Source organism: Rattus rattus, chromosome 10, assembly GCF_011064425.1.
Source record: "Rattus rattus isolate New Zealand chromosome 10, Rrattus_CSIRO_v1, whole genome shotgun sequence".
NCBI lineage: Eukaryota > Metazoa > Chordata > Mammalia > Rodentia > Muridae > Rattus > Rattus rattus.
In genome coordinates this window covers 43,172,725-43,197,183 of record NC_046163.1, presented here as the reverse complement: position 1 = coordinate 43,197,183, position 24,459 = coordinate 43,172,725, and the positions used below count along the sequence as shown (strand labels likewise).

Sequence of the window (24,459 nt, the reverse complement as noted above, 5' to 3'; positions counted from 1 at the left end):
AGTTTATCTTACTAATGAGAAAAACTCATGTTTTAGATATAGTATTTTAAACATTATCCTCTTAAGTTTTTACTAGGAACATCTATCTCTGAGGAAGAAATGCAGAATCAGATAGACCATGGTAGATGAAAAGACATTGCCGAGACTCAGGAAGAGTTAATAGAAGGGCACGGGATAGTAGAAGAGCCTTTCCTCATGATATTTAAGGTAGTTTTATGAGCTGCTTGCGGGGTATGCACATGCCGTGATGTGGGTTGTGTGTGTGCATGTATAGAGTTCAGAGGGCAATTCGAAGTGTAGTTCTCTCTTTTTTTCACCATATGGTCTTGGGGATCAAATTCAGGTCCTTGGATCCAGATACAGGTACCTTTATCCACGTAGCCATCTTGGTGGCCATAAAGTTTTATCATAGCTTCAGTATAAAACAAAGCATAGTTCTCAGTTCTACATCTTTTTCCAGATATGCTCTCATTTCTCACTACATTCCAATCTTCAAATAACTTCTTCAGAGAACTTCCTGTTCATTTTCTGTAGAGGAATTTTAGTCCAACAATATGGTTGTTCTGATCTAAGTCTGTGTGACTGAAATGTAACATGCCCTTAGTATACATTTTTAATCCCTCTGGCTGCAATTCTTTACATACACACCATTAATTCCAATGACATGTAATTGAGGGTCAAAGTGAAGGATCAGAGAAAGATTTGACAAAAGAATCAGAGATAGAATACACCCAACTCTCCATTCCCAACTTGAGGAGAAAGCTATTTAAGAGCATGCAAGAAAAGAGAGTCAGTCTTTTCAGTTATTGGGGAGTCAGTGCAGTGGAGTTTGTTCATGAGTTCATGCAGTTCAGTGCAGTCAGCAGAGGTAATTGAAGCCAGAGAATAAGAAGGAGCCAGAAGATTAGAACAAATTGCTAGAGTTAGTTTGAGGCCAAGTAGAGCAATTCATTCAGAAGCTGAGAGAAGACATCGAATCAGTCAGCTTGGAGAAGAGCTTGAGCCAGAGTTCAGAAAAAGATAGAAGGGCTAAGCTTATTCAACACTAAGCCTTCGAAAGAATTCAAGTGAATAAAGGTTTACAATTTTCCTTGATTAATTTTTTCTTTATAACATTTAGTTAACATTTGGTATGTTATAGTAGACCCCACAATTCATGAGGATTAAAATACCTACAGTCGTTACCAGAAAGATAAGTGGTACTGGTTTCTCTACTGTGTTTTCTCATTCATACATACATATATACATACATACATACATACATACATACATACATACATACTTTCACTAGGGTTTGCATGTAATAAAAGAGAACCACTATAGTATATTGTAAGAATTATATGAGTTGGTCTGTCTGTCCATAAATATTTTACGTTACTGTAGTTACCCTTTCGATGTGAGATAGTGAAGTGAGGTGACTGACAAATCATGGTGACGTGGTTTTAGGCTACTATATAAAAGTTCCTTGAAAACTTGTACTCACATACATCAGCAGTGAGCTGATAACTGAGAAGCCTAGTGAAGTCTAGCTAATATACACAGCAGAGCTATACTGGACAAGGGGATGTCTCATCACAGTTGGGGTGGAGCAGGACAGTGTGAAACTTCATCATGTCACTAAGAACAGCACACAACTCAAGAATTGTTTTTGGGTTTTCTCCCTGTGTTGTTGGGTTTTTTTGTTTGTTTGTTTGGTTTTTGTTTGTTTGTTTGTTTTTTCTTTTCACTTAGTGTTTTTTTAGACAGTTGACTTCAGGAAACTAAAATTATATATATGGGGAGACTGCTGCACAAGTTTACTTTTTTACTTTACTCATTCATTCATCTTGACAATCAAACATTTTGTTAACCAATTACATATCACAGAGGAAGGAATATAGGATTAAGGAGGTCAGATGAACAGAGTGACACAGATAATTGACTATCAGTGAGAAGTGCTTCTCTTTGTCACACTAGAAAGAATTCAGATATTTGTTGGGTTCATTCTTTTAAATAATGTTATGTGTTAGACAGTTTGCTTATAATTGCCACATTTTTACCATAATTAGTATGAAGTAATTACAAAAATGTTGAGTACACATTTCATTTCACATAGATTTTGGTTGAAGTTTAATTTAAACTCTGTTACTGAGATATTTCTGTGAAAACCTTGTTAAACCCTTTAGTTGTATATTATTTTTTCTTAAAAAAAGCGTAGGCTTCTAGGAAAAAGAATTGATTTTATAGTAAATTCAGCATTTACTTATTTTAAAACAACTATTTTACCTTATTTTAATTTAATTAATTTATTTACTTTGGTTTGTTTGATATAGAGTCTGTACTCTGGCCTTAGAGTCTTCCTGCTTTGACCTCCTGAATGTTGAGATTATGAGTGTGAGCTATTAAAGACAACTTTGCATAGAAGTAACTAAACCAGAATTTATCAGTCCTATCTTTTTACATAGATTTTACTAGTTGGTTTGTTTATGTTTACGTGGTTTTCTAGGACACCACCACCAAATGGTATTAAAATACTTCAAAATAGTACTAAGTAATAGTATAATTCTCTGTAGAATTATAGCTGTTACTTAGTTTCTAGATCTTGCTATCTTTCTGTTATCAATTCAGTATTTTGAAATTTTTCCTGTAAAATATGTACTTCACTTTCTTAGGGTTTTCTACTGTGACGTGAGCTTGTAATACACATATGTAAATTAGAAGATGGCTATTAAATGCATAAGCTTTTTCATCTTTCCAGCAAGTTTCCTCCATGTCTGTATACTGCCAAGATTTCCAAAGGACAGCAGGAGGAAATAGCAGGCACTTTCCTTGTGGTACTGGACCCTCTCCTCAGTCAGCTGCTCAAATCCCAGTCTTTTGTGCAGACAGTTCTGGCTAGTAAACTCGGTAAGCTTCAAACAGATCTAAATCATCTCCTCTAATATGGCTTGTCAGATAATGTTAGTTCTCTTTAAGCAGTCACTAGTTTGGGTTACAAATTTTATTTAAAATTTATTGTACTTTTATTGAAACATCATTAAGTCATACCTCTACTTTATGTATATAAAACTATCAAATTTCTGCTGAAAATATTTTGGATATGTTGTTTACCCGTTTGTTTTAACTTAATGTATGACTTCATTACCGGAAAGATCTGCCCCATGAACTGCAGCTCCCACAAGTCCTCCTCCTGGTTGTTGTCGTGGATAAGCTGCCCTCTCAGCCTGAGGATGTACAGACCCTGTGGTGCACAGAAGATATGACTAGGTAACATTTTGTTTATATCTAATCATAATACCAGTGGCTTAGGGGTCTTTAACATTTGAAATGGCCTTGAATTTAAGTTTTAGCCAGTTGTGGTATGCGCCTTTAATTCCTCCTGTGCAGGAAGAGGCATCGAAAGAGCTGTGATAGATACTAGACAGTGAGTGTCTCCTGGAAACACCCCTTGTCTTCACCCTTCCTAAGTTGTTACTTCCCGGATTATTGCCGTGCTCCCAATTCTTTATCCTTCCCCTTGGGTGGTCTATGCAAACTGGGATGACCAAAAAGTGAAGTAATGCTCAGACTTGTAAGTTTTGCAACCTGTTTGATCAACTCGATACCCTATTCTTTTATTTAATAAAAATAAAAATTTAATACAGTATTTTTGTTACTTGAGAATTTCATACATGCATACAATTTATTTTGATCATGTTTACCTACACATATCACCCATAAATTTCCCTACTTTCCTACTCATTCTCAACTTTGTGTCCTCATGTGTTTTTATAACCCACTAAATCCAGTTTATGCTATCCATATTCTCTTGTGTGTGTGGCCATCAAGTGGAATATGATTGACTAACCAGGAGCCACACTTTTAAAGGATACTGACTCTCTCTGTCAGAAGGCATCTACTTGACAATAGCTCCTCAGGAGTAGGGACTAACAGGATACACTGTGCACTCACCCACCCCTCCCGTGCAAGGGACTAAATTGATCTTTTAATTAATTGGCCTGACTGGTTTCACCTCTCTCCTCCCAGTCCTCCTTCCCCCTTCCCATCTACTACTCCTTTTCACTTCACTTTATCCACCAGCCTTGCCATATCAAGTTGTATCCACTTGCCTACAATTTCATGATGTGATTGTTTTTAATAGCTCAGTAATACTCCATTGTCTAGTTGTGCCACATTTCCTTTTTCCGTTTTTTGGTTGATGGACATCTACATTGTTTTCAGTTTCTAGTTATTATGAATAAAGCTGCTATGAACATAGTTGTGCAGGTGTCCTTGTGGTACAGGGAGCATTCTTTGGGTATGTCCAGGAGTGGTATAGCTGGGTCTTGAGGTAGATATATTTCCAATTTTCTGAGAAGACACTAAATTGATTTCTAAAGTGACTGTAAAAGCTTGCATTCCCACCAGCAATGGAGGAGTGTTTCCCTTCCTCCACATCCTCACCAGCATGATCTGTCACTTGAATATTTGATCTTAGCCTAAGATAGAATGTCAGAGTTGTTTTGATTTACATTTCTGTGATGGCTAAGGACATTGAACATTTCTTTAAGTACTTATCAGCCATTCGAGACTCCACTGTTGAGAATTCTCTGTTTAGATTTGTACCCCATTTTTAAAATTGTGTTATTTGGTTAGTTGAAGTTTAGTTTCTTGAATTCTTTAAATATTTGCATATCAGCCCTATATCGGATATAAGGTTGGTGAAGATCTCCCAATCTGTAGGCTGCTGTTTTGACCTTTGATGATTTTTCCTTTTTTTTTTTTTAATGGAAGCTTTTCAGTTTCATGCAGTCCTATTTATTAATTGTTGATTTTAGTGTTTAAGCTGTTGGTGTTTGTGTATTGACCCTTATGCCAGTGTATTCAAGGCTATCTCCCACTCTCTCTCCTATCAGGTTTATGGATTTGTGTTGAGGTCTTTGGTTTACTTGGACTTGAGTTTTGTGGAGAGTGATAAATAGGGATCTACTTGCATTCTTCTCTACGCAGACATCCAGTTTTAGACCAATGCCATTTGTTGAAGATGCTTTCTTTTTTCCACTGTATAAGTTTGGCTTCTTGACTTCTTTGTCAAATGTCAAGTGTCCTTAAGTGTGTGTGTGGATTTACTTCAGTGTCTTCAGTTATCTTCCAAGGTGATGACATGCCCATTTTGGAAAAGTTTTTCAAGAAAATTTTTGAAAGATTTTATGGCAGTAAATATATTTTATTTTCAACATTTTAATGCAAATTATTACTGATTTTTATCTTTAGACATTTTGATTCTCTAAAGTAGCCCTGTGTATGACATTATTTTACCTACTATTCCTTGACTTCTGTTAATGCTGGGATCCATGTTCTTAATTTTCCTGCAGGATGTCCATACTCAAAGCCATTTTCTATAATTTTGGGCAGTTTTCTGGTGAACTCTCTCTGCCTGCTCATTTACAAGGAGTGAAGGGTAAAGGACAAGCCGAGGTGCCTGTCACTCTGTATCAGCGCGTTTGTGTGCATTTGTGTGCATTTGTGGCTTCTCTTCATCCCACATTGTTTCCTGAGCTGGTAAGTGTGCTACAAACTTGATAAAGTGCAGTTTACACTTTCGTCTTTTTTTTTATCAAAATTATATTTGATATGTAGGAGAACGTATGAGAATTAATGACTATTGTAAACCTCATTTACCTCAACTTGTACATTTTGTTCTTTTGTCCATCTGTGCATTAAGAGATAGTTATTCTTGATTCATATAATACTAGGTCTACTATTTACCCTAAATACTTAATAAAACATTTTGCATTTTACACAGGGAGGTATAAGAAAATCCTCTGAGATCTGAAAAGAGCTAGTTGTGCTAGTTATGTTTCTGTTGTTATAATAAAAGGAAACTTAAAAAAGTTTAAAGTACTCTTAATACAGACAGTCCATATAGTGGTGGGAGTTATGACATTAGGTGGCCAGAGCAGGAAGCTGAGAGATTGCATCTCAACTACACACAGGAAACAAAGCTCTTTGAAAGAGGAGCAAAACTGTAAACTCTCAGTGTCTCCCTCCAGTAACGTCCTTTCTCCAGCAAGGCTTCCTGTCCTAAAAGTGCCATAACCTCTCTTGACTGTGTCACTAACTGCAGACCAAGTGTATAAATAAAAGTGTATAAACCTATGAGGGACATCGTTCATTCAATCCACTTATAATGGTTTCCTTTTCATAAAAAGTAAGTAGTAATATGTAATGCTGGGTCTGTTAACGATGGTTTTATTTCTAATGGAATTAGATTGGTAAAAAGATTGAAAATATTTTAGGAAAAACTGCCATGCTGCTTGAAAGCTTTTAGCTATGGTCTTTGTGTATTACAGGGATTTCGTTAGCACACTGAAGACTAGCCTCTATTCCCCTCAGCTCAACACAATGAGTACCATATATTAGGTGCTCAGTAGATAAAAAAATGGTCCCATAGTTCTTCTAGAGTTGCATATACAGCGTGTAGGTTTCCCACTGAGGATCTTAGTAAATATGATACTGCTTTCTGAGTTAGTGGGAGAAATACGGTATTTATGTTTCATAAGCATCTACCTAGTAATAAATTGAAATTTATGTTTTTTTCATTAGGATGCTGCTCTATTGAATGCTGTGCTTAGTACTAATATGAGTACCTCTTTGTTAGCGATGGATGTGTGGTGCTTCCTTGCTCGGTAAAAATAATCTTCTATCAGAATTGGATTGGGTTGTAGTAGTGACCAACAGTAAATAATTTTAAGTTCATACAAAAGCTGTTTTTTTTTTTTTAAATGATTAGATTTCATGTCACTAAGTTTGGAAACAGGTTTTTTTATTTATTTATTTTTTTATGTACAAAGTAAGTGTTGGGACAGTTCTCTATATTATGATGTTCTTTGGTGATGGGTGTATCCAATTTGAACATGCCTAATTTGAAGTCCAATATGTCTAAAAACCAAAACTTTGAGCACAAATGGTTATAACAGTGAAAAGTTATATTCCTTGAAACTATTTAGCTTCTAAGACTACTAGTAATATTAAGTAAATATTGCCTTCAAGTTATGTATATAGTCAATTATAAAAGATAAATAAGTTTAAATATTCTAAAATATGGAAAAATCTAAAATCTGAAACACTTCCGGTATAAGGCATTTCAGAAAAGACATTTCAGATCCTTTATCTGAACATGTAATAGTTCACATGTCCTCACCAGGGTGTTTCTGTCTCCTTGCACTTCTGCCTAACTGAAAACTCAGTGCATTTTTTAATGTCACAGATACGGGACTGCTGAGCTTGGAGCACACCATGTTACATTAGTGGCTCATCTGGTAAGTAGAGTTAAATGGCCTAAAACACTAAGTTTGTATGTTTTCTTTGGAGATATATTTTTGGATGTTAGTAAAAATGGTAGAAATAATAGCTAAATTAAAAGCTAATTATTATTAACAGCTAATTTAATGCAAATGCTAGTATAAAAATGTAAAAAATCCCAGTGTGTGGTGTAGAAATTTTCTCATTTTCAGACTTTTAGAGTTCTGTTCTTTGTTGTGGTGAAAAAAAGACTAGTTCAACTGAAAATGTGTTTAAAATATACGGTGAAAGTGAAAATGTTGTGTTGCTGGCTAAGTGCTCATCTTTCTTTCTAATATAACTTGAGGTCTCCTATATATTCGTTATATTTTAGTCAGGATGGTGTGAAAGGGATTCAGTGATTATGATCAGTGTTCTTAGGAAAAGAAATTAGGGTTGTCATCGAGTACAAGCATACATGGACTCAATGGTTTTTATCTTTTTTTTTTTTTTTTAAAGATATATCTATATGAGTACACTGTAGCTGTCTTCAGAGACACCAGAAGAGGGCATCAGATTCCATTATAGATGGTTGTGAGCCACCATGTGGTTGCTGGGAATTGAACCCAGGACCTCTGGAAGAACAGTGAGTGCTCTTAACCACTGAGCCATCTCTCTAGCCCAGTTTTTATCTTCTTTTAAAAGATGTATGTATATGAGTACATATACACATATATTTTATATGAGTACGATATCTTCATGCACACCAGAAAAGGGCATCAGATCCATTACAGATGATTGTGAGCCACCATGTGGTTGCTGGGAATTGAACTCAGGACCTCTGGAAGAGCAGCCAGTGCTCTTAACCTCTGAGCCATCTCTCTTCAGCCCTGTTTTTTAATCTTTAATGGTGATTATTTTTAAATTATGAGATGTGTTCATAATTTAAAAATATGAAGTGCTTATGACCTTTTGTCATTGCTTATGACCTTTTGTCATTGCTTTTTTTTTTTTTTTTTTTTTTTTTTTCCAGAGCTGGGGACGAACCCAGGGCCTTGCGCTTGCTAAAAGCGCTCTACCACTGAGCTAAATCCCCAACCCCTTGTCATTGCTTTTATCCCTTGCTTTTGAGATAGTCATCTCTGTGCCCATCCACCCTTTGTTTCTTAGTAGTTACTGTGTCATACGTTTATGCATTTTCCTTTAATGATCATATATTCCAACGATGAGTAGCATAACCTGAACAGCAGACTTTCACATCATTATAGCTCACAACCTGGTGTGGAAAAGTCTATCATATCTGGCACAAGAGAGTGATCTCTCATATGCCTTATATCGTAAGTCTTTGTTACTTATTTCTTAGATTGTATGTGTCTATGAATATATGGGGAGGTAAATGCAGATTTCCACCAAAGCTATAAGTATCACATCCCTCAAAGCTGAATTACAGGCAGTTTTCAAGTGGCCTGATCTAGATGCTGGAAACCAAACTCGGGTCCTCTCCAAATTCTTACTGCTGGGCCAACTCCAGTTCCTCTTAATTTGTATTTTTGAGACCAAGCTATCTCTCTCCCCTCCCCTTCCCTCCCCCCCTGGAGCTGGGGACCGAACCCAGAGCCTTGCACTTGCTAGGCAAGCACTCTACCACTGAGCTAAATCCCCAACTCCTGAGACCAAGCTATCTTACTTAGTCTAGGCTGACCTTAAACAAGGTGACCCTCCTAAGGGCTGGGTTACTTTATAGAAGCTAACTCAACTTTCTCTGTACGTGACTGTGCTTACATCTTCAAAAGTTACCTAAACAGTTTCCAATAGAAGCATGGACACACCAAGCTATCACAATTGGTAATTGCAATGTTTTAATGTTACAGTGCCCCTTCTCATTAAAGCAACCAAGTTTCCTTGAAGCAAAAAAGTAGCCCTAAATAGAAATTTAAATTAGCTGTATTCTGTCTCTCAGAAAGAATCATTAATATTTTGGCATATAATTGTGTCTTACAAATGGACTCTTTGGTTGAAATTATTTTCTTCTCTCTCCTCCTTTGTAGATAAAGTCTTGCCCTGGCAGATGTGTTCAGCTCACCAACCTGTCCGTGCTGTTGAGGCGTCTCTTTTTCTTCATGGCCCCAGCCCATCAGGCAAGGATGTCTATCGTCTGTGCCAGTGTTTTCAGTCAGCTGAGAGAACAGGGTTCAGACCCTCCCCTTTGTTCTGCTTAAATGTACTATAACTGGAGCATAAGTTAACATTGGTGCTTTGGTAATTACTTTTAGGTCTGTATAGATTTTGATAATTTTTTTTCTTTCTTTTTTTTTTTTTCCTTTTTTTTTTTTTTTGGAGCTGGGGACCAAATCCAGGGCCTTGCATTTGCTAGGCAAGCGCTCTACCACTGAGCTAAATCCCCAACCCCTAGATTTTGATATTCTTGTTTCAGGCTACAAATAATCTGATTCAGTCTTCCTGGAATAACTTTTGTTTTTTAAATATCTTTAAGCTAGCTTTGTATCTTTGTTTCATTTATTTATTCTGTTATGCTTTGGATGATGCATCTTAGCTTTTCAGAGTAAATAAACTTGATCTGTAAGGGGAATTACAAGTATGGTGAGCCTCAGTTGCTCATTGTTGTGAGGTCACCAAGCTTTACCGTGCTGAGATTCCTGTCTCCTGGGCCTGAGCAGCCTTGTACAGTCTGGTAGATGGGCACAGTTCGTGTGTGTTTAAAAGCAAGTTTCTGAATTCTGATCAAACACAGTGATGGGTTTGAATAGGCTCTGCAATTTGCTTTTGTTGTTAAGTACTTAACGTGATTCTGACATGGAGTCACGCTCGGAACCCACGAGATAGAAAACAGTTTGCCTGTAAAGCCCTTTGGCCTTGGCTTGAATCCCGAGTAAGAACAGTAATACATCATTAGCACACATCAGATTGAATATGTTTTACTAAAAACTGACACATGCTGAGATGTGTTTCTGTTTCTATGGGGAGAAAAAGTCGAATATATACTATAACTCAGTCCTCTTATTTACTTGTTACCTGATTGAGGGAAAAGTAATATGCCTTATTTAAACATACTAATAATTGTGTTATAGTTTCACTTCTGTTGCTGTGATAAAACACTGACAGAAAGCAAGGAAAGTTAAGGAAGAGAGAATTGATTTGGCTGAAATTCCAGGTAAAAGTTTATCATTGCAGGAAGATAAGGCAGGAGCTCAGACAGCTAGTCATATCCCGTTCATAGTCAGGGTCAGAGAAATGAGTGCACACATGCTTGCTTGCTTAGTCTTAGCTCAAGCTTTCCACTCTTCTCACAGTTTAGGATTCCCTGCCTCAGGAATAGTGAGTGCCTTCCATAGTAAGCTGGATTTCCCCATCTTAGAGACTTAATTAAGACAGCCAGCCCTACAGGCTAATCTAGTGTAAACATAACATAGTGGAGACTCTGCCCAGCTAATTGTAGCTTAGCTTAGGTTGACAAATAAAGGTAACATCACATTGTGTTACTGTTTTTATGTAAGGTAAAAAGGACTACCTTTCCATTTTAAGACCACAGGTATGTTTCCTTCTTAGTTTAAGGAGGAATTTAAATTCTCTGCATAGTGTTTCCTTACACGGCATACTTCTTGTCTAATTGTCAGCTCTGTCAGTTTTAAATATTTAAAATGGTGTTTCAGCCTTAGGGTAGAGTCGTTTTGTTTTTCAAGACAGGGTTTCTCTTGTGTAACCGTAGATGTCCCAAATTTAGCTTTATAGACTCAGCTGTCCTCAAAGTCACCGAGATCCACTTTCCTCTTCCGCTGTGGGGTTAAAGGTGTGTGCCACCACTTGAACTCTTAAATGATCAGTCTTTGTAAAACCTGGACATTGTTATATGTCATTTATTTTTTAAAAGGAGACCTATTCATTGATTCATTAAACTTTTATTCTAAGGAAGAATGGTTCTTGAACTGGTTTCTCTAGTCAACCAAATCATGGCTTCACTGCTATAAAGTTTAGTTTTACAGTTTATTTTTTTTTGCTGAAGGCACTTATTATTATAATTGACATTCAGCTCCTGAGGGACCCATTTTTCCACCAGTCTTCTGTCACAGCCGATGACCACACAATCCCTTGCTTGTTTTGTCAGTTAAAATTTGCTGCAAATGAAATAGAGTTCATATATAATACAATACAAAGGTCTGACTGTCAAGTTAGTTGTATTGCTTTGGGCTTAGAAGGGATTTTTTTGTTTAGTTTTTGATGTTAGAGTTTTCATATATTCAGTGAAGTTTAGATATAAATTGAATTACCTTGATTCAAAATACACTAATGTGCTTTTTTAGTTGGGTTCTATAAACTTAGCAAAATTACATACATTATTTTTTCAACCAAAATCTAACTAAATAACTAACATTTAGATTATTGTTTTGAACGTTGGGTTTCTGTTTTTATTCCCTCTTTACATTTATTCTAACAGAACAGTATTGCTTTTCTGCTAACAGTAAGCACTTAGACTGTATTTTTAAAATTTTATTATATATTTCTTTACTTACATTTCAAAGGTTACTCCCCTTCCCAGTTTCCTGTCCATAAGCCCCCATTCCCTTCTCTCCCCCTCCCCCATATGGGTATTCCCCCCATACATCCCCCTTATTGCCCTCCCACATATTCCCCTGTACTGGGGGTCCAACCTTGGCAAGACCCAAGGGCTGCTTCTTCCCCTGGTGCCCCAACAAGGCTATTCTCTGCTACATATGCAGTTGGAGCCCTGGGTCAGTCCATGTATAGTCTTTCGATAGTGGTTTAGTCCCTGGAAGCTCTGGTTGGTTGGCATTGTTGTTTTTATGGGGTTGCAAGCTCCTCAACTCTTTCAATCCTTCCTCTAATTCCCCCCAAGGGTGTCCTATTCTCAGTTCGGTGGTTTGCTGCTAGCATTGACCTCTGTATTGGACATGCTTTGGATGTGTCTCCCAGGAGAAATCTATATCCGGTCCCTTTCAGCATGCATTTTTTTAGCTTCATCAATCTTATCTAGTTTGGTGACTGTATATATATATATGGCCACATGTGTCAGGCTCTGAATGGCCATTCCTTGAGTTGCTGCTCTAAACTTTGCTTCCATATCCTGTCCTATGAATATTTTCCACCTTTTAAGAAGGAGTGGGAGCATCTGCATTTTGGTCTTCCTTCTTCTTGAGCTTCATGTAGTCTGTGGATTTTATCTTGGGTAATTTGAGCTTTTGGGCTAATATCCACTTATCAATGAGTGCATACCATGTGTGTTTTTCTGCAATTGAGTTACCTCACTCAGGATGATATTTTCTAGTTCATTCCATTTGCCTATGAATTTCATGAAGTCATTGTTTTTGATAGCTGAGTAGCACTCTCCATTGTGTAGATGTACCACATTTTCTATATCCATTCCTCTGTTGAAGGGCATCTGGGTTCTTTCCAGCTTCTGGCTATTATAAATAAGGCTGCTATGAACATAATGGAGCATGTGTCTTTTTTATATGTTGGGCATCTTTTGGGTATATGCCCAAGAGAGGTATAGCTGGGTCCTCAGGTAGTGTAATGTCCAATTTTCTGAGGAACCTCCAGACTGATTTCCAGAGTGGTTGTACCAGTCTGCAATTCCACCAACAATGGAGGAGTGTTCCTCTTTCTCCACATCCTCGCCAGCATCTGCTGTCACCTGAGTTTTTGATCTTAGCCATTCTGACTGGTGTGAGGTGGAATCTCAGGGTTGTTTTGATTTGCATTTCCCTGATGACTAAGGATGTTGAACATTTCTTTAGGTGCTTTTTGGCCATTTGATAATCCTCAGCTGAGAATGATTTGTTTAGCTTTGTACCCCATTTTTTAATAGGATGATTTGGTTCTCTGGAGTCTAACTTGAGTTCTTTGTATATTTTGGATATCAGATGTAGAATTGGTAAAGATCTTTTTCCAATCTTTTGGTTGCTGTTTTGTCCTAATGACAGTGTCTTTTGTTTTACAAAAGTTTGCAGTTTTATGAGGTCCCATTTGTCGATTCTTGATCTTAGAGCATAAGCCATTGGTGTTTTGTTCAGGAAATTTTCCCCAGTGCCCATGTGTTTGAAACTCTTCCCCAGTTTTTCTTCTATTAGTTTTGGTGTATCTGGTTTGATGTGGAGGTCCTTGATCCACTTGGACTTAAGCTTTGTACAGGGTGATAAGAATGGATTGATTTGCATTCGTCTACATGCTGACCTCCAGTTGAACCAGGTATTGGTACAGAGACAGGCAGGTAGATCAGTGGAACAGAATTGAAGACCCAGAAATGAACCACACACCTATAGCCACTTGATCTTTGACATAGGAGCTAAAACCATCCAATGGAAGAAAGATAGCATTTTCAACAAATAGACTATATTTTAATGGAAGAACAGATTTACCAAACACAATCATTTTATTGTTTTGTTTTGTAGCTTACTTTTGGGAAACTAATTTACTGTGTCCTCTAAGGCAGAGCAGAGCCAGCTAATCCATTTGAAAAGTGGACCTATGATCTTGGCTTCATATTCTCAAATGCAGTAAGATAAGATAAAAGTCAGGAGAGTGGTGAATTAATTTTGTCATCTGGGATACTAGTTTGATTTAATTATATAAGGGGCTGAGTACTTGTAATATAGCAGATCTAGTGGGTAGAAAGAAGATAACATATCTAGTGTGAATAATAATGAAATACATTATTTAATACTCCTTTTTGTATCATACTTCATTTAAACATGACTTTTCATTTTGGAAACAAATACAGCAGCAATAAAGAGTCATGCTCATTTGTGTTATGTTAGTGTTGTACCCAGTGATAATCTTCTTGTGCATTTAAGAAGCATATTTAAAAATAAAACTGTTGGTTGAGACAGGATCTCAGTATGTGACCCTGGCTGCCCTGGAATTCACTGTGTAGATTATGCAGTCTTAAAACTTAGAGATCCTTATGCCTCTCCCTCCTCAGTGTGTGTGCACACCACCACTCCTGGTGTAAATGTTGAAGTTACGTTTAGATCTTGTATATTCAGTTATCTGTTAATCTGAAGTTTCTTATTTTTTTCCTCAATTTATTTCAGGTGGAATTTATCCAGAAATTTTCTCCAAGAGAAGCAGACAACTTGCATTTGTGGCAGTATATTTCCTTCCAGGCATTACCTGCTGACCTCAGGAAGCAAGTCACATGTGAAGTGACCGGAGTATGCACAGCACAGTGCAGGAAGTGGTTGAGCGGCAGTCATACTTTGGCAGAACTTGACTCTCTGGTGAGGTAGTTTGATTAATAAGCACTTTACTGAGCACTGTTTTAAGTACTAGCTACACTCTGTGTATATGCTCTTTTTCAAAACCCTGTACTTTATAAAAGGATCTTTGAGAAAATTATATCGATTAACAGAAGTTGTATTGTTGAGTGGGAACGTTATCTTCCATTGGGTAAGACATTTGGAAAGCAAGACTGCACTTCATTTACTAAGGTGGCTAGCACCTGTCTGGATGAAGCAAATATGATTCACTCCTTTCCCATTAGACAGAATCTCATTACTGCATAGCCCAGGATGGCTTTGAACTCAGCATCTTAACCTAAGTCTCCTTAGTGCTGGATGATAGGTGTGTACCATTATAACCAGCTTAGACATGATTCTTTTATTTGATAAAGTACAATATGCATTTTATAGAAACCTGTTCTGAGGCTCTATGCATCTGTCTGTTTGCTTCCTTATAAAACACAACCAGAGATTCATCTATAAGTAGAAAATATGAATTTTTAAGATGGAATAGATACAGTATACATACAGTTGAACTTTCCACTTCAGTCCTTACTTGCTTACTTCGTTAATTCAACAGATACACTTTGCGTGCTCTTATGCAGTAGGTTTCGTTTTTGTCAGTGAGGGATAGGTACAACAGGAAACAATTAAAACCTATTGTTACAGATATGTATTCTTGCTAAGCAGTAACCAGTATATAAATACCTCTTTATGGTAAGTATGCAAAGACTTAACATAGATAAAGATACATTCAAGGACTTGAAGGCTTTTAAATTTTGATTGAAAGTTGCTCAGGGTGTATGTTTTCATACTGAGTTGTTCTTCTGTGCTGTTGTGAAATGGCCGCTGGCCATAATTATTAAGGTAGTTTAGGACATTTACATAGAACCAAAGAAGTTGTTGTCTTTTTATGGTGTGTCTTTATTTCACATGAGTGGGCTAATGTGGCATTTATATTAATGTGCACTAGTTTCTAATTGTTCAGCAAACTCAAATCAGTAGGCTCTCAATATGTGTTACATTTTTATAATAAATATTTTAGGCGTGTTAGGTAAAATCACTGATTTTCTAAAATTGTGTAACTCCTTAAACAATTGCCAAAACTCCCTGTATGTATTTATTTGTAAAGGGAAAATGGATTAATCTTGAATGAGATGCTATAAGGCAATTGCAGCATGAGTGTGGATATTGAAGTACAGGATTCAAGTCAGTACAACTGATTATAAGATTCCAGTGGCCTTCATCCTGGTCACACCGCCCCAGACTTTAGTGCAAGTCAGAAATAGATCTGAGTGTTTGTTGTAGATGCAAGAATAAGTCAGGAAAAAGGTTGTTTTCAGTTTAAATTCTAGACAGTATATTTCTTAAGTACTTTATTGGCTTACAGAATGTAGCGTTTTTGTAGCATCTCATGGTAAAACACCAGAAATAATAAAAATGTAGTGACTTATAGATTTCTGGGTGTACAGTGTGAAAACATACAGCTTTCTATTGATGAGTATTGTGAGCTGCTCACCGTGTGTTAGGTTTTTACTGCTGTGACAGACACAATGACCAGAAGCAACTTGGGGAGGAAAGGGTTTATTTCTGCTTAGAGTTCATTATAAAGGAACTTCAGGGCAGGCACTCAAGGCAGGACTAAAGCAGAAGCTATGGAGGAGTGCTCTTATTGGCTTCCTCCCCGTCACTTATTTAGCCTGCTCTCATCTATGTCAGGACCACTTGCTCATTCATATATGGCACCTAATAGGCTACTCCTAGTGGGCGGGGTCCTCCCACCAATAACCAGTCCAGAAAATGCCCTACATGGAGGCATGTTTTTAATTGAGGTCCTCTTCCCAGAGAATTCTAGCTTATGTCAAGTTGACAAAACAATGTAAACAAAACAAAACCAAAAAAGCTGCAGCAAGAGAGAGACAGGACATGGAATGTACAGAGTCTAATCCAATACTGTTGCTATCTTAAATGACAGCTTCATAATCTGTGTGAGTTTTTATACAATGCTATCAGTAACTCAGACAGTGTTTATAATTGGGTCCCTGGTCCTTTAGATTTGTAAACTCAAGCTATCCTCTTTTCCCCCATCTAGAACACAGCACTCTCCGTTTTGCTTACCGTATGCAATTCTGCTGGAGAAGCTTTGGATAGTAGACAACTAACTGCGGTTACTGAAGTTGTGGGTCAGCTTTGGGCTTTTATAAATGTGGAACAAGTAAGGAAGCCGCTCATTTCTCTAAAACTGTAAACTACTGATGAGAATATTGCAGTTTCCCTATAGAATAAATTTTCTAATTTCTTGAGGTGATGTGTAAAAGTTGTGATTAGAATTCACATAAGTGTTCTCTCTGGGGCAGTTGTTGTATGTGTATGTGGGGAGAAAGGAGGGTATGTGTGCGTTCTTGGCATGTGTGGAGGCTAGAGGCTAACTAACGTTGGGTGTCTTCTTTACTGTGCCTCGACTTATTTTCTGAAATAGGATCTCTCACTAAACCTGGAGCTGCATTGAGATCCAGGGATCCCATGTTTGTCATCCCTTTCCCCCAAACGCTGGTTACAGATGAGGCCTCAGGCGGCTGACAGGCTGAGCCGTCTCCTCAGGCCCTCTCAGGCAGGTTTAATTGTTTGTTTGGTTTTGAAGTGTGTGATAAAATACTAGTATTAGACCTTACCATTAGACACAGCTCATCTACCTATATTTATGAACTTGCTGGACCCTTTTAAAAAAGTGAGTTTTGTTTTGTATTTTCCCCTGTTGGATTAATGTCTGTCTGTAATTTTGAGTTTGTTTGTTTGTTTGTTTGTTTTTAAATAAAACAATGCAGATGGTAGGAGTGATTTGACTTAAAAGTGAAGAGACTAGCAAGTAAAAATAGCTAATTTGTATTCCTCTAGGAAATACAAAGCTAGGAAATCAAGTTATATTAAGCTAAAATATAGAACATACCCTACATACTATTATAAACTTAGATTTCTCATTCTAGAGACCAGAGTACAATGTATGTTTTCTCTGGCTGAACATGTGACATCTGGCAACCAGTGGGAGCTGAGAGCCAAACCTAGACTTTGGGGACATAGTAGAAATTATTTTGCAAATAGTGGCATTTTTGGGGGTTCAGGTTTCCTGGAGAGCCTTTTATATGCTCCACCACTGAGCTACACCCTAAGCCCTGCAACAAGACCAGGCTTTATGGTCACATTACCATCCTGCAGTGGTGTCACTTCCGCAAGAGGGTGCTACTGATATTTATATCGCTCAGTGGCCATTCAGCACACCTGGGCTGGCATGTGACTTCAGTGTAGTGTAACATAAGCACTGACTGAAGAGGTGGGGCTTTACCAGCACCAACAGATACACAAATTGTAAGTGGCAGTAATTAGACCCACTTTAAATCACCTGGATTGGATGGATGGCTCCTCTGTTTCTTATCCATGTGATCTTGAGCAAATATTTTCTTTGTTTTCTTATTAAGGTGGGAATGATATTATCTACCACTTATTGTTGATATAAAGCATAAATGTGATGTGAGGTAGTAATTATAAACCACATACATTGGCTGGTATATAGTAAGTGCTTAGTAAAATACTGACTGGTATTGTAGTTATTCTCACGTGTCTTAGGCTTTCTGTTGTGATTAAGCACCATGACCAAAAGCAACTTGAGGAGGAAAGATTTCATTTTACATCTTTTAGCCCACCATCCAGGAAAGTCCGGGCAAGAAAGGACAAGAACCCAGTGGGATTTTGAGCTGAGGCCTTGGAGGAGTGATGTTTACTGGTTTGCTCCTTATGACTTGCTCAGCTCCTGCCCAGGGGTGTGACCACCCACGGAGAGCTGGGCCTCCCACGTTGATAGTGTTTCAAGAAAATGGCCTCTACAGTTCCCCAAATAACTTTAGCTTGTGTCAAGTTGATGAAAAAGTCTTACATTGCGTAATTCTAAATTCTCACCAAAATTACTTTTGTTTCTTATTGAAGATAATCAGTCAACCCCATGTTCAACAGGCATTTAGCCTTTTACTTCAGCTGTTGGCATTTTTCATCCAAACTGTAGATCTGCAGCTGATAAGTCAGGTAAGACGGTGGTTCTTTACTTCTTAACTGTTTGTGAGCCTGCTGTGGTCTATCTTGTTTACTTGTAACCCCTTTCTCCCTTTCTTTCTGTCTCCTTCCTTCCTTCCTTCCTCCTATACTTCTTTCCTTCCACTTTTTTGTTTCAATGACACTAAGTTCTGTGGAGCCAGACTGGCCTCAAACTCATTATTAAGCAGAGGATGCCACTGAACTAACTTCTCATCCCTTGGCCTTGATCTTGAGAAGAGTGTGGCACCATCCCAAATTTTGTATGCTGTGCTGGGTACTGAATCTAGGGTTTTGTGCATACTAGGCAAGCATTCTACCAGCCACACTACATCTCCAGCTTCTGCAATGTTTTCCTCATAAACTGAGTGGATCAGTGTCACTTGTTTTCATCAAGGTTGTCACCTAATGTCTTTCTTCCTTCCATTATGTTCCTGCTGCTTGGCTATATCCTGGCTAGTTAGCCACTGCACACAATTTTGACTACTCAGTGGTAAAACACGCATGCGTTGGAGGCAAAAGACTGGTGAGAAGAAATGCTAACAGTTCTCATCTGATGTTTTTACTCAGCTTTCACAGCTGGGGCTTGTAGACCTGCTGTTGGCTGTTCTGGATTTTGTCCACCACCCCCCACCCCCCACACACACACACAAGCACACCCTGGCAGTGGTTCTGCTTATAACAGCTCTCTGTTTTCGTTTTTTTGCAGGTTGTAAATGTCCTGACCTTGGTAATTAAACTAGAGCCTCCCGACCATGTCTCTTTGGCAGTGCTGGATTTTTTATCTTCTCTGGGCAAACTTTATATATCTCAAACTCTCCGGGTAATACATTCTTTTAACAAAAATACAAAAATCTAAAAAAAAAAAAAATCTCTGCAGTGATCAGGGAATTTTAAGCTTTTGGTCTTGTTTGTTATGTGTTGGAGGCAGGGTCTCCCTGCAGAGCCTGCCCTGCTCTGAGACTGAGGTAACTCTGCTGCAGCCTCCTTGAGGGCTGTGACTGGCTGAGCTACATGGGTACAGGTTTTTAGTCTCTAAAATCTAAGTTTATAACTAAGTTGTGGAGAAAACCTCTGTGATAGGAAGGGTGGTTGTCAAAACCACATTTCAAGTCACTTTATTTTAAAAAGGAGTTGTCATACAAATAATTTATCAAGTATATTCTAAAGTAGAGTAATTGTTCCCAGTGTCTAAAGGAAGAAGACACTCACCCTTTACTAGGCATGTCTAGGGAGGGAATCTAGTAATTACAGTTACTGTGTTCATGAAACAGCATTTATTTTAAGAGAACAACGATATTGCAAAGTAAGTGTAGTTGACAAATGTGTATTCTACTTCCAAAATTGTATTCTAGTGGCCTAGGGAAGGACTCCTACCAAATTTTAAGACCTTTTAACAAAAATAGATTCTCCTAAACTGAGAGCTTTTGTCTTAATGTTGTAATAAAATCTCAGTATTTCTAGATTCTTGGCTTTGCTTTACCTTCAAAGGGGAGACTGTAAAAAGAGCTCCTTGGTAAGAACCTTTTCTGTATTCCGAAAGTACAAGATAGTATTTCAGTATGTATGGAAAAGAACCCATGAGGTCGACTTTCTTGTTCACAAGAAGATGATGCCAGATCATGTTTCCATCCTGTAAACTTGTTTGATGAGATTTATACAGATGCTGGAAGCTGACAGAATCAGCTTGCACTGAATTTTCAGTCATCCTTCCTGTTGGAAAGGCTCTCAAAAGGTAGCGTCAGCTGATTTCAAATTTGCAATCCTATTTTAGCCTAGAATGCTGCACTTGTGCATATGTACTCTTTACTATAGAGGTTTATTTGAGAGTGTGGTTTGTTCCTGCAGGGTTGTAGATGATGCATGGCTGCAAATGCTCTTGTCAGAAATAGCTGTGCCTCATAGACTTGGCCAGGGTGAGGGCAAGTCCTGAAGAAGTGTTTGAGATTCATGGGCGTATGCCACACTGAAAGCCATAACACAGGTTCAAATAAGTACCTGCTGTGGGGACTGTTTTCACTCCTGGTGGTTTGTTAACTTAGAACCCAGTTTCAGCCCCCTGAAGCATTGACAGCAAAGTCCAGATATGTGAGGTGTTTTGGTGATGAGTGCTATGGGAAAAAATAAAGCAGAAGAGTGGGCAGTATGGGGGAGAGTTTCAAATGGGGATAAAGTTGAGGAGCCCTCACTGGAGTGATAGTGAGTGCAGATCTAGAGGGGAAGGAGAAAGCCATGCAGTCTCTGTGGATGAGTTCTGAGCAGGGAACGGATAACAAGGGCAAAGCCTTGTAGGCAGGACCATGCCCGATTGCTCAGGGTATCTTGTATAGCCATGGGCAGGGATGCTTTGCAGTTCATTGTAAACTCTGGTTATACCCTGAAGGAAATTGGAAGTTATTAGGATTTAAGCAAGGAAATAGGACAGAATGTGTCCCAAAAGTTGACAATATCCTATATTGGAGTTGTTTTTTCTCCAGCAAAGTTTGGTCTCTTCATAGGACAAGGTGCTGCCCAGCTTGTCTTGCATTGTTGCTTCCCTGATGGTCAACAGGAATTGGTTACTAGAGCAACACACTTTGGAGGCATTTACTCAGTTTGCTGAGGTAAGACCAATTTGTCATATTGATCTTTTTATTTTAATATTTCTAATATTCTATAACATTAAAAATACTGAATTGCTTATATATCTCAGTTGTAAAGTTTTCTGCTGAGGAGGTATTATTAATCATGTTTACAAGGCCTTATCGTGAGCCTAGAGAAAAGAAGTGGCTTTCCCAAGGTTCTCTGATCAGCCAGGATTAAGTATTCAGGGTCAACTGCCTGACTCAGACACTGCCTTCAGCAGTACTGGGGGATTAGTTCTTTAAGTGAAAACCCTTAGCTCAGTTCTAGAAAGGTGACCTCCCTCTTTCAAGGTCAAATCCTTAAAAAAGAAATGGAAATGCTTCTACTCTGACCCAGTTGTGTGCAGCCATGCCTTTGGTTTAAGAGTGACTCAGGTAATTAGAACTTGCATAACTAAGTATATAGACACCCAATTACATTACATGTCACGCTCTGTCAAGCTGACTGTATCGCCTTTGAGAATCCCTGGTTACTACTTTCTTTATAAATGAGTTTTCAGTTAAGGTAGTTTTAAAACTGGTTGGCTTACCAAGTTACTGAACTATAATCCGTCTATTTACTGATCTTTTAATAGGGGACAAAACATGAAGAGATAGTTTCACAGTGTCTCGGTTCTGAAGAAATCAAGAACAAAGTTGTATCCTTTTTGGAGAAGGTATTTATTATTTATATGGAAGGTCGATGTTGTATTCAAATTATATACTTTTAAGCACCTCAGCTTAAACATTTTCTTGGTCCCAGGGTTTGAACTAGGGCTTTGCATATAATTGCTTTACCACTAAGCTATAACCCCAGACTTTACCTAAAGGGTGTTTTGCACAGTGCTAATACACAGAGGCTAAACATCCCTAATCCAAAGTACTCCAAAATCTGATAGTTTGAACCACCCATGTGAGGAAAAAACAAAAAATAGCATGCAGTAAAACCTTATTCATGCATAAAAAATATTAAGAATATTGTACATTACCGTCTTAGGGATGTCACATGGACTCCATGCTCATATTTGGATCCCATCCCCACAGTGTCTGATTATCTGCAGAAGAAATCGGAAGCATTTTGTATAAATGTAGAAGGAAACAGAATTTGTATGAATCAGTTAAGAGCATACATCAGAGAAATAAATCACTTTAAGTCACTGTACCTCTACATTTGAGACATAATAGCCTTGATTACCTTGGCAGTAAAATGAAAACATGGATCCCTAACATTGTTGATCATAATTGACTACAAAAACTAGGATCTTGGTTTCTGTTATATTTTAGTATGATGTCTGCAGGGTTAAGGTGGGGGTTCCGAGTCTGCTCTGCTGCAGGGCTCGGCTGCTTGAAGAGGCAGGATGCAGAAGTTTGACCTCGCTTACCTGAGGCATTGTCCGGGCAGTTGTCCAGTGGTAGGAAGCCACAGCTGCAGGACAGCGCTTGGGGGTGGGAAAGTGTGTCCCCGAGTGAGCGATACGGCCGGAGCTGGCTTGGGGATCCCCAGGCCTGCAAGAAGGCCAGGGCCGTCTGGTTCTCAGGCTCTTGGGCATCCAGGCACCGCTACAAGCTGTGGAAGAGCTGAGAACAGATTTGGGGCCCCTCGAGTATATCTAGCCCGCTGAGGGAGAAAAGCAGGTCTAGCTGGTTGCATGGGGATAGTCCTTGTTTTGACAGTGGTGAGCTGCAGGCTTGGAGTGCAGGGAGGCCATCTATTAGATGACAGCTCTGTAGGCAAAGGCCTTCTCTGTGGCTCTCCATGGCAGACCCGATGAAAAGAGGCAGTCCATGGTTTCAAGGCGTTAATCGTCATGGCAGAAAGTGGATGAGTAAAACTGTACCCCACTTCTCAGTACAGCCCGGAGATTAAATACCTTTTGCAGGGAGGAGTGTCTGGGAAGGAAAGTTCATTGTCTGAGTCTCCAGGCCTCTGGTTCCTCATTATAGTGGAGGTCTGTCTTGAGCTTATACTTGTGGTTATGTCCTCTACCTATGGAGGGGCTTGTGGTGGTGCCCTTATGTGACTGATAGCTGCAAATCTATGGAGGGCTGCGGCTAGTGATGGGGCCTGGTTTCTTGGGAGTCAGGCACAACACCTTTCAGGGTCACTGGGGTTTCAAGCCTTTGCTCAGCTGGGAAGCAGGGTGCCTTTCATGGTCCCACAGATCCTCCTTCCTCTCTGCCTCCTCAGTGCTGGAATTACGGGTATCCTAGTTGTACTTCTACAGTTCAGTAAAATCAGATTCTAAGTATAGGGATCTCATATATACACACACACACACATATATATGTATATATTCAGAAAACATTTAAGTATAGGTATCAAAACTGATGTTAGCTCTATGGAGTAAGTGAAATACTAATAATCAGACCTGTCAAACCACACTTAGAATACAGAAAATGTAAATATATTTAAGCACATACTTAACTGGGTTCTAGTTATAGAATGTATAAAACTTATATGCATTGTTACCAAACACTTTACAGTTAAGGACTTTATTTGTTGGTAGTTGTTTTGCCAGCATCATACCCTGTACAGTTAGGTGAATGTTAACAGACTTTTTCTTCAATGACAACTCCTAATTCTTCTGTAGTGAAGAACAATCTAAGGTAGTTGTTCTCAACTTGAGGGTCGCGACTGCCACAAGGGGTTGCATATCAGATATTTATATATACAATTTGTAACAGTACCAAAATTACAGTTATGAAGTAGTAAGGAAATGTTATGGTTGGGGGTCAGCACAACACAAGGAACTGTATTAACAGGTTGGAGTGTTAGGAAGGTTGAGAAGCACTGCTCTAAGGGGATTGTATTTAGGCTACACTAAGATGAGTCCACCTAACCTAGAATTTGCCTGGTCGTAGGTTAAACCAGAGCAGTTTTGACACTTAGCATTTACAGACATACATAAACTAGTCAATGTTTTCATCTTCTGTATTTCATATCACTTGGTCTCTAGTAGAGAATGCAATGTGTCTGTTCTTTGGTGCTCTTTGGCAGACAGAATCTGTAGGTGAAACTGAGGCTGCCACAGTGGACACCAGTGGGGAACAGAAGACAGACACTTTCTGGGAACCCGTTGCTAAGGTGACTTTGGAAGAGGTATGGGCTGCTTGTAAGCATGTACTGGTCAAACAAGGGAATCTGCCCTCATTACTAATAAACTAGTTTGATTCTTGTCCTCATGTTGGATTTCAAATATAGATAGTTAAAATTCTCACTTTATGGTAGTTGTACATAAAAAACCAAAACCAAAAACCATACACTTCCCCAGAAATGT

At 38.5% G+C, this 24,459-nt stretch overlaps 1 protein-coding gene across 1 annotated transcript in view; it reads left to right on the top strand.

Moving 5' to 3' along the window:
• Positions 1-24,459, top strand: part of C10H1orf112 (chromosome 10 C1orf112 homolog) — a 50,088-nt gene that overhangs the window by 24,597 nt on the left and 1,032 nt on the right. The window contains exons 11-23 of the mRNA XM_032914696.1: positions 2,738-2,886; positions 3,132-3,246; positions 5,334-5,520; positions 6,565-6,647; positions 7,229-7,280; positions 9,291-9,380; positions 14,313-14,498; positions 16,591-16,713; positions 18,477-18,572; positions 19,288-19,401; positions 21,077-21,181; positions 21,778-21,858; positions 24,180-24,266. Of these exons, the coding sequence (XP_032770587.1) occupies positions 2,738-2,886; positions 3,132-3,246; positions 5,334-5,520; positions 6,565-6,647; positions 7,229-7,280; positions 9,291-9,380; positions 14,313-14,498; positions 16,591-16,713; positions 18,477-18,572; positions 19,288-19,401; positions 21,077-21,181; positions 21,778-21,858; positions 24,180-24,266 (1,468 nt within the window). The remainder of the gene's footprint in view (positions 1-2,737; positions 2,887-3,131; positions 3,247-5,333; positions 5,521-6,564; positions 6,648-7,228; positions 7,281-9,290; positions 9,381-14,312; positions 14,499-16,590; positions 16,714-18,476; positions 18,573-19,287; positions 19,402-21,076; positions 21,182-21,777; positions 21,859-24,179; positions 24,267-24,459) is intronic.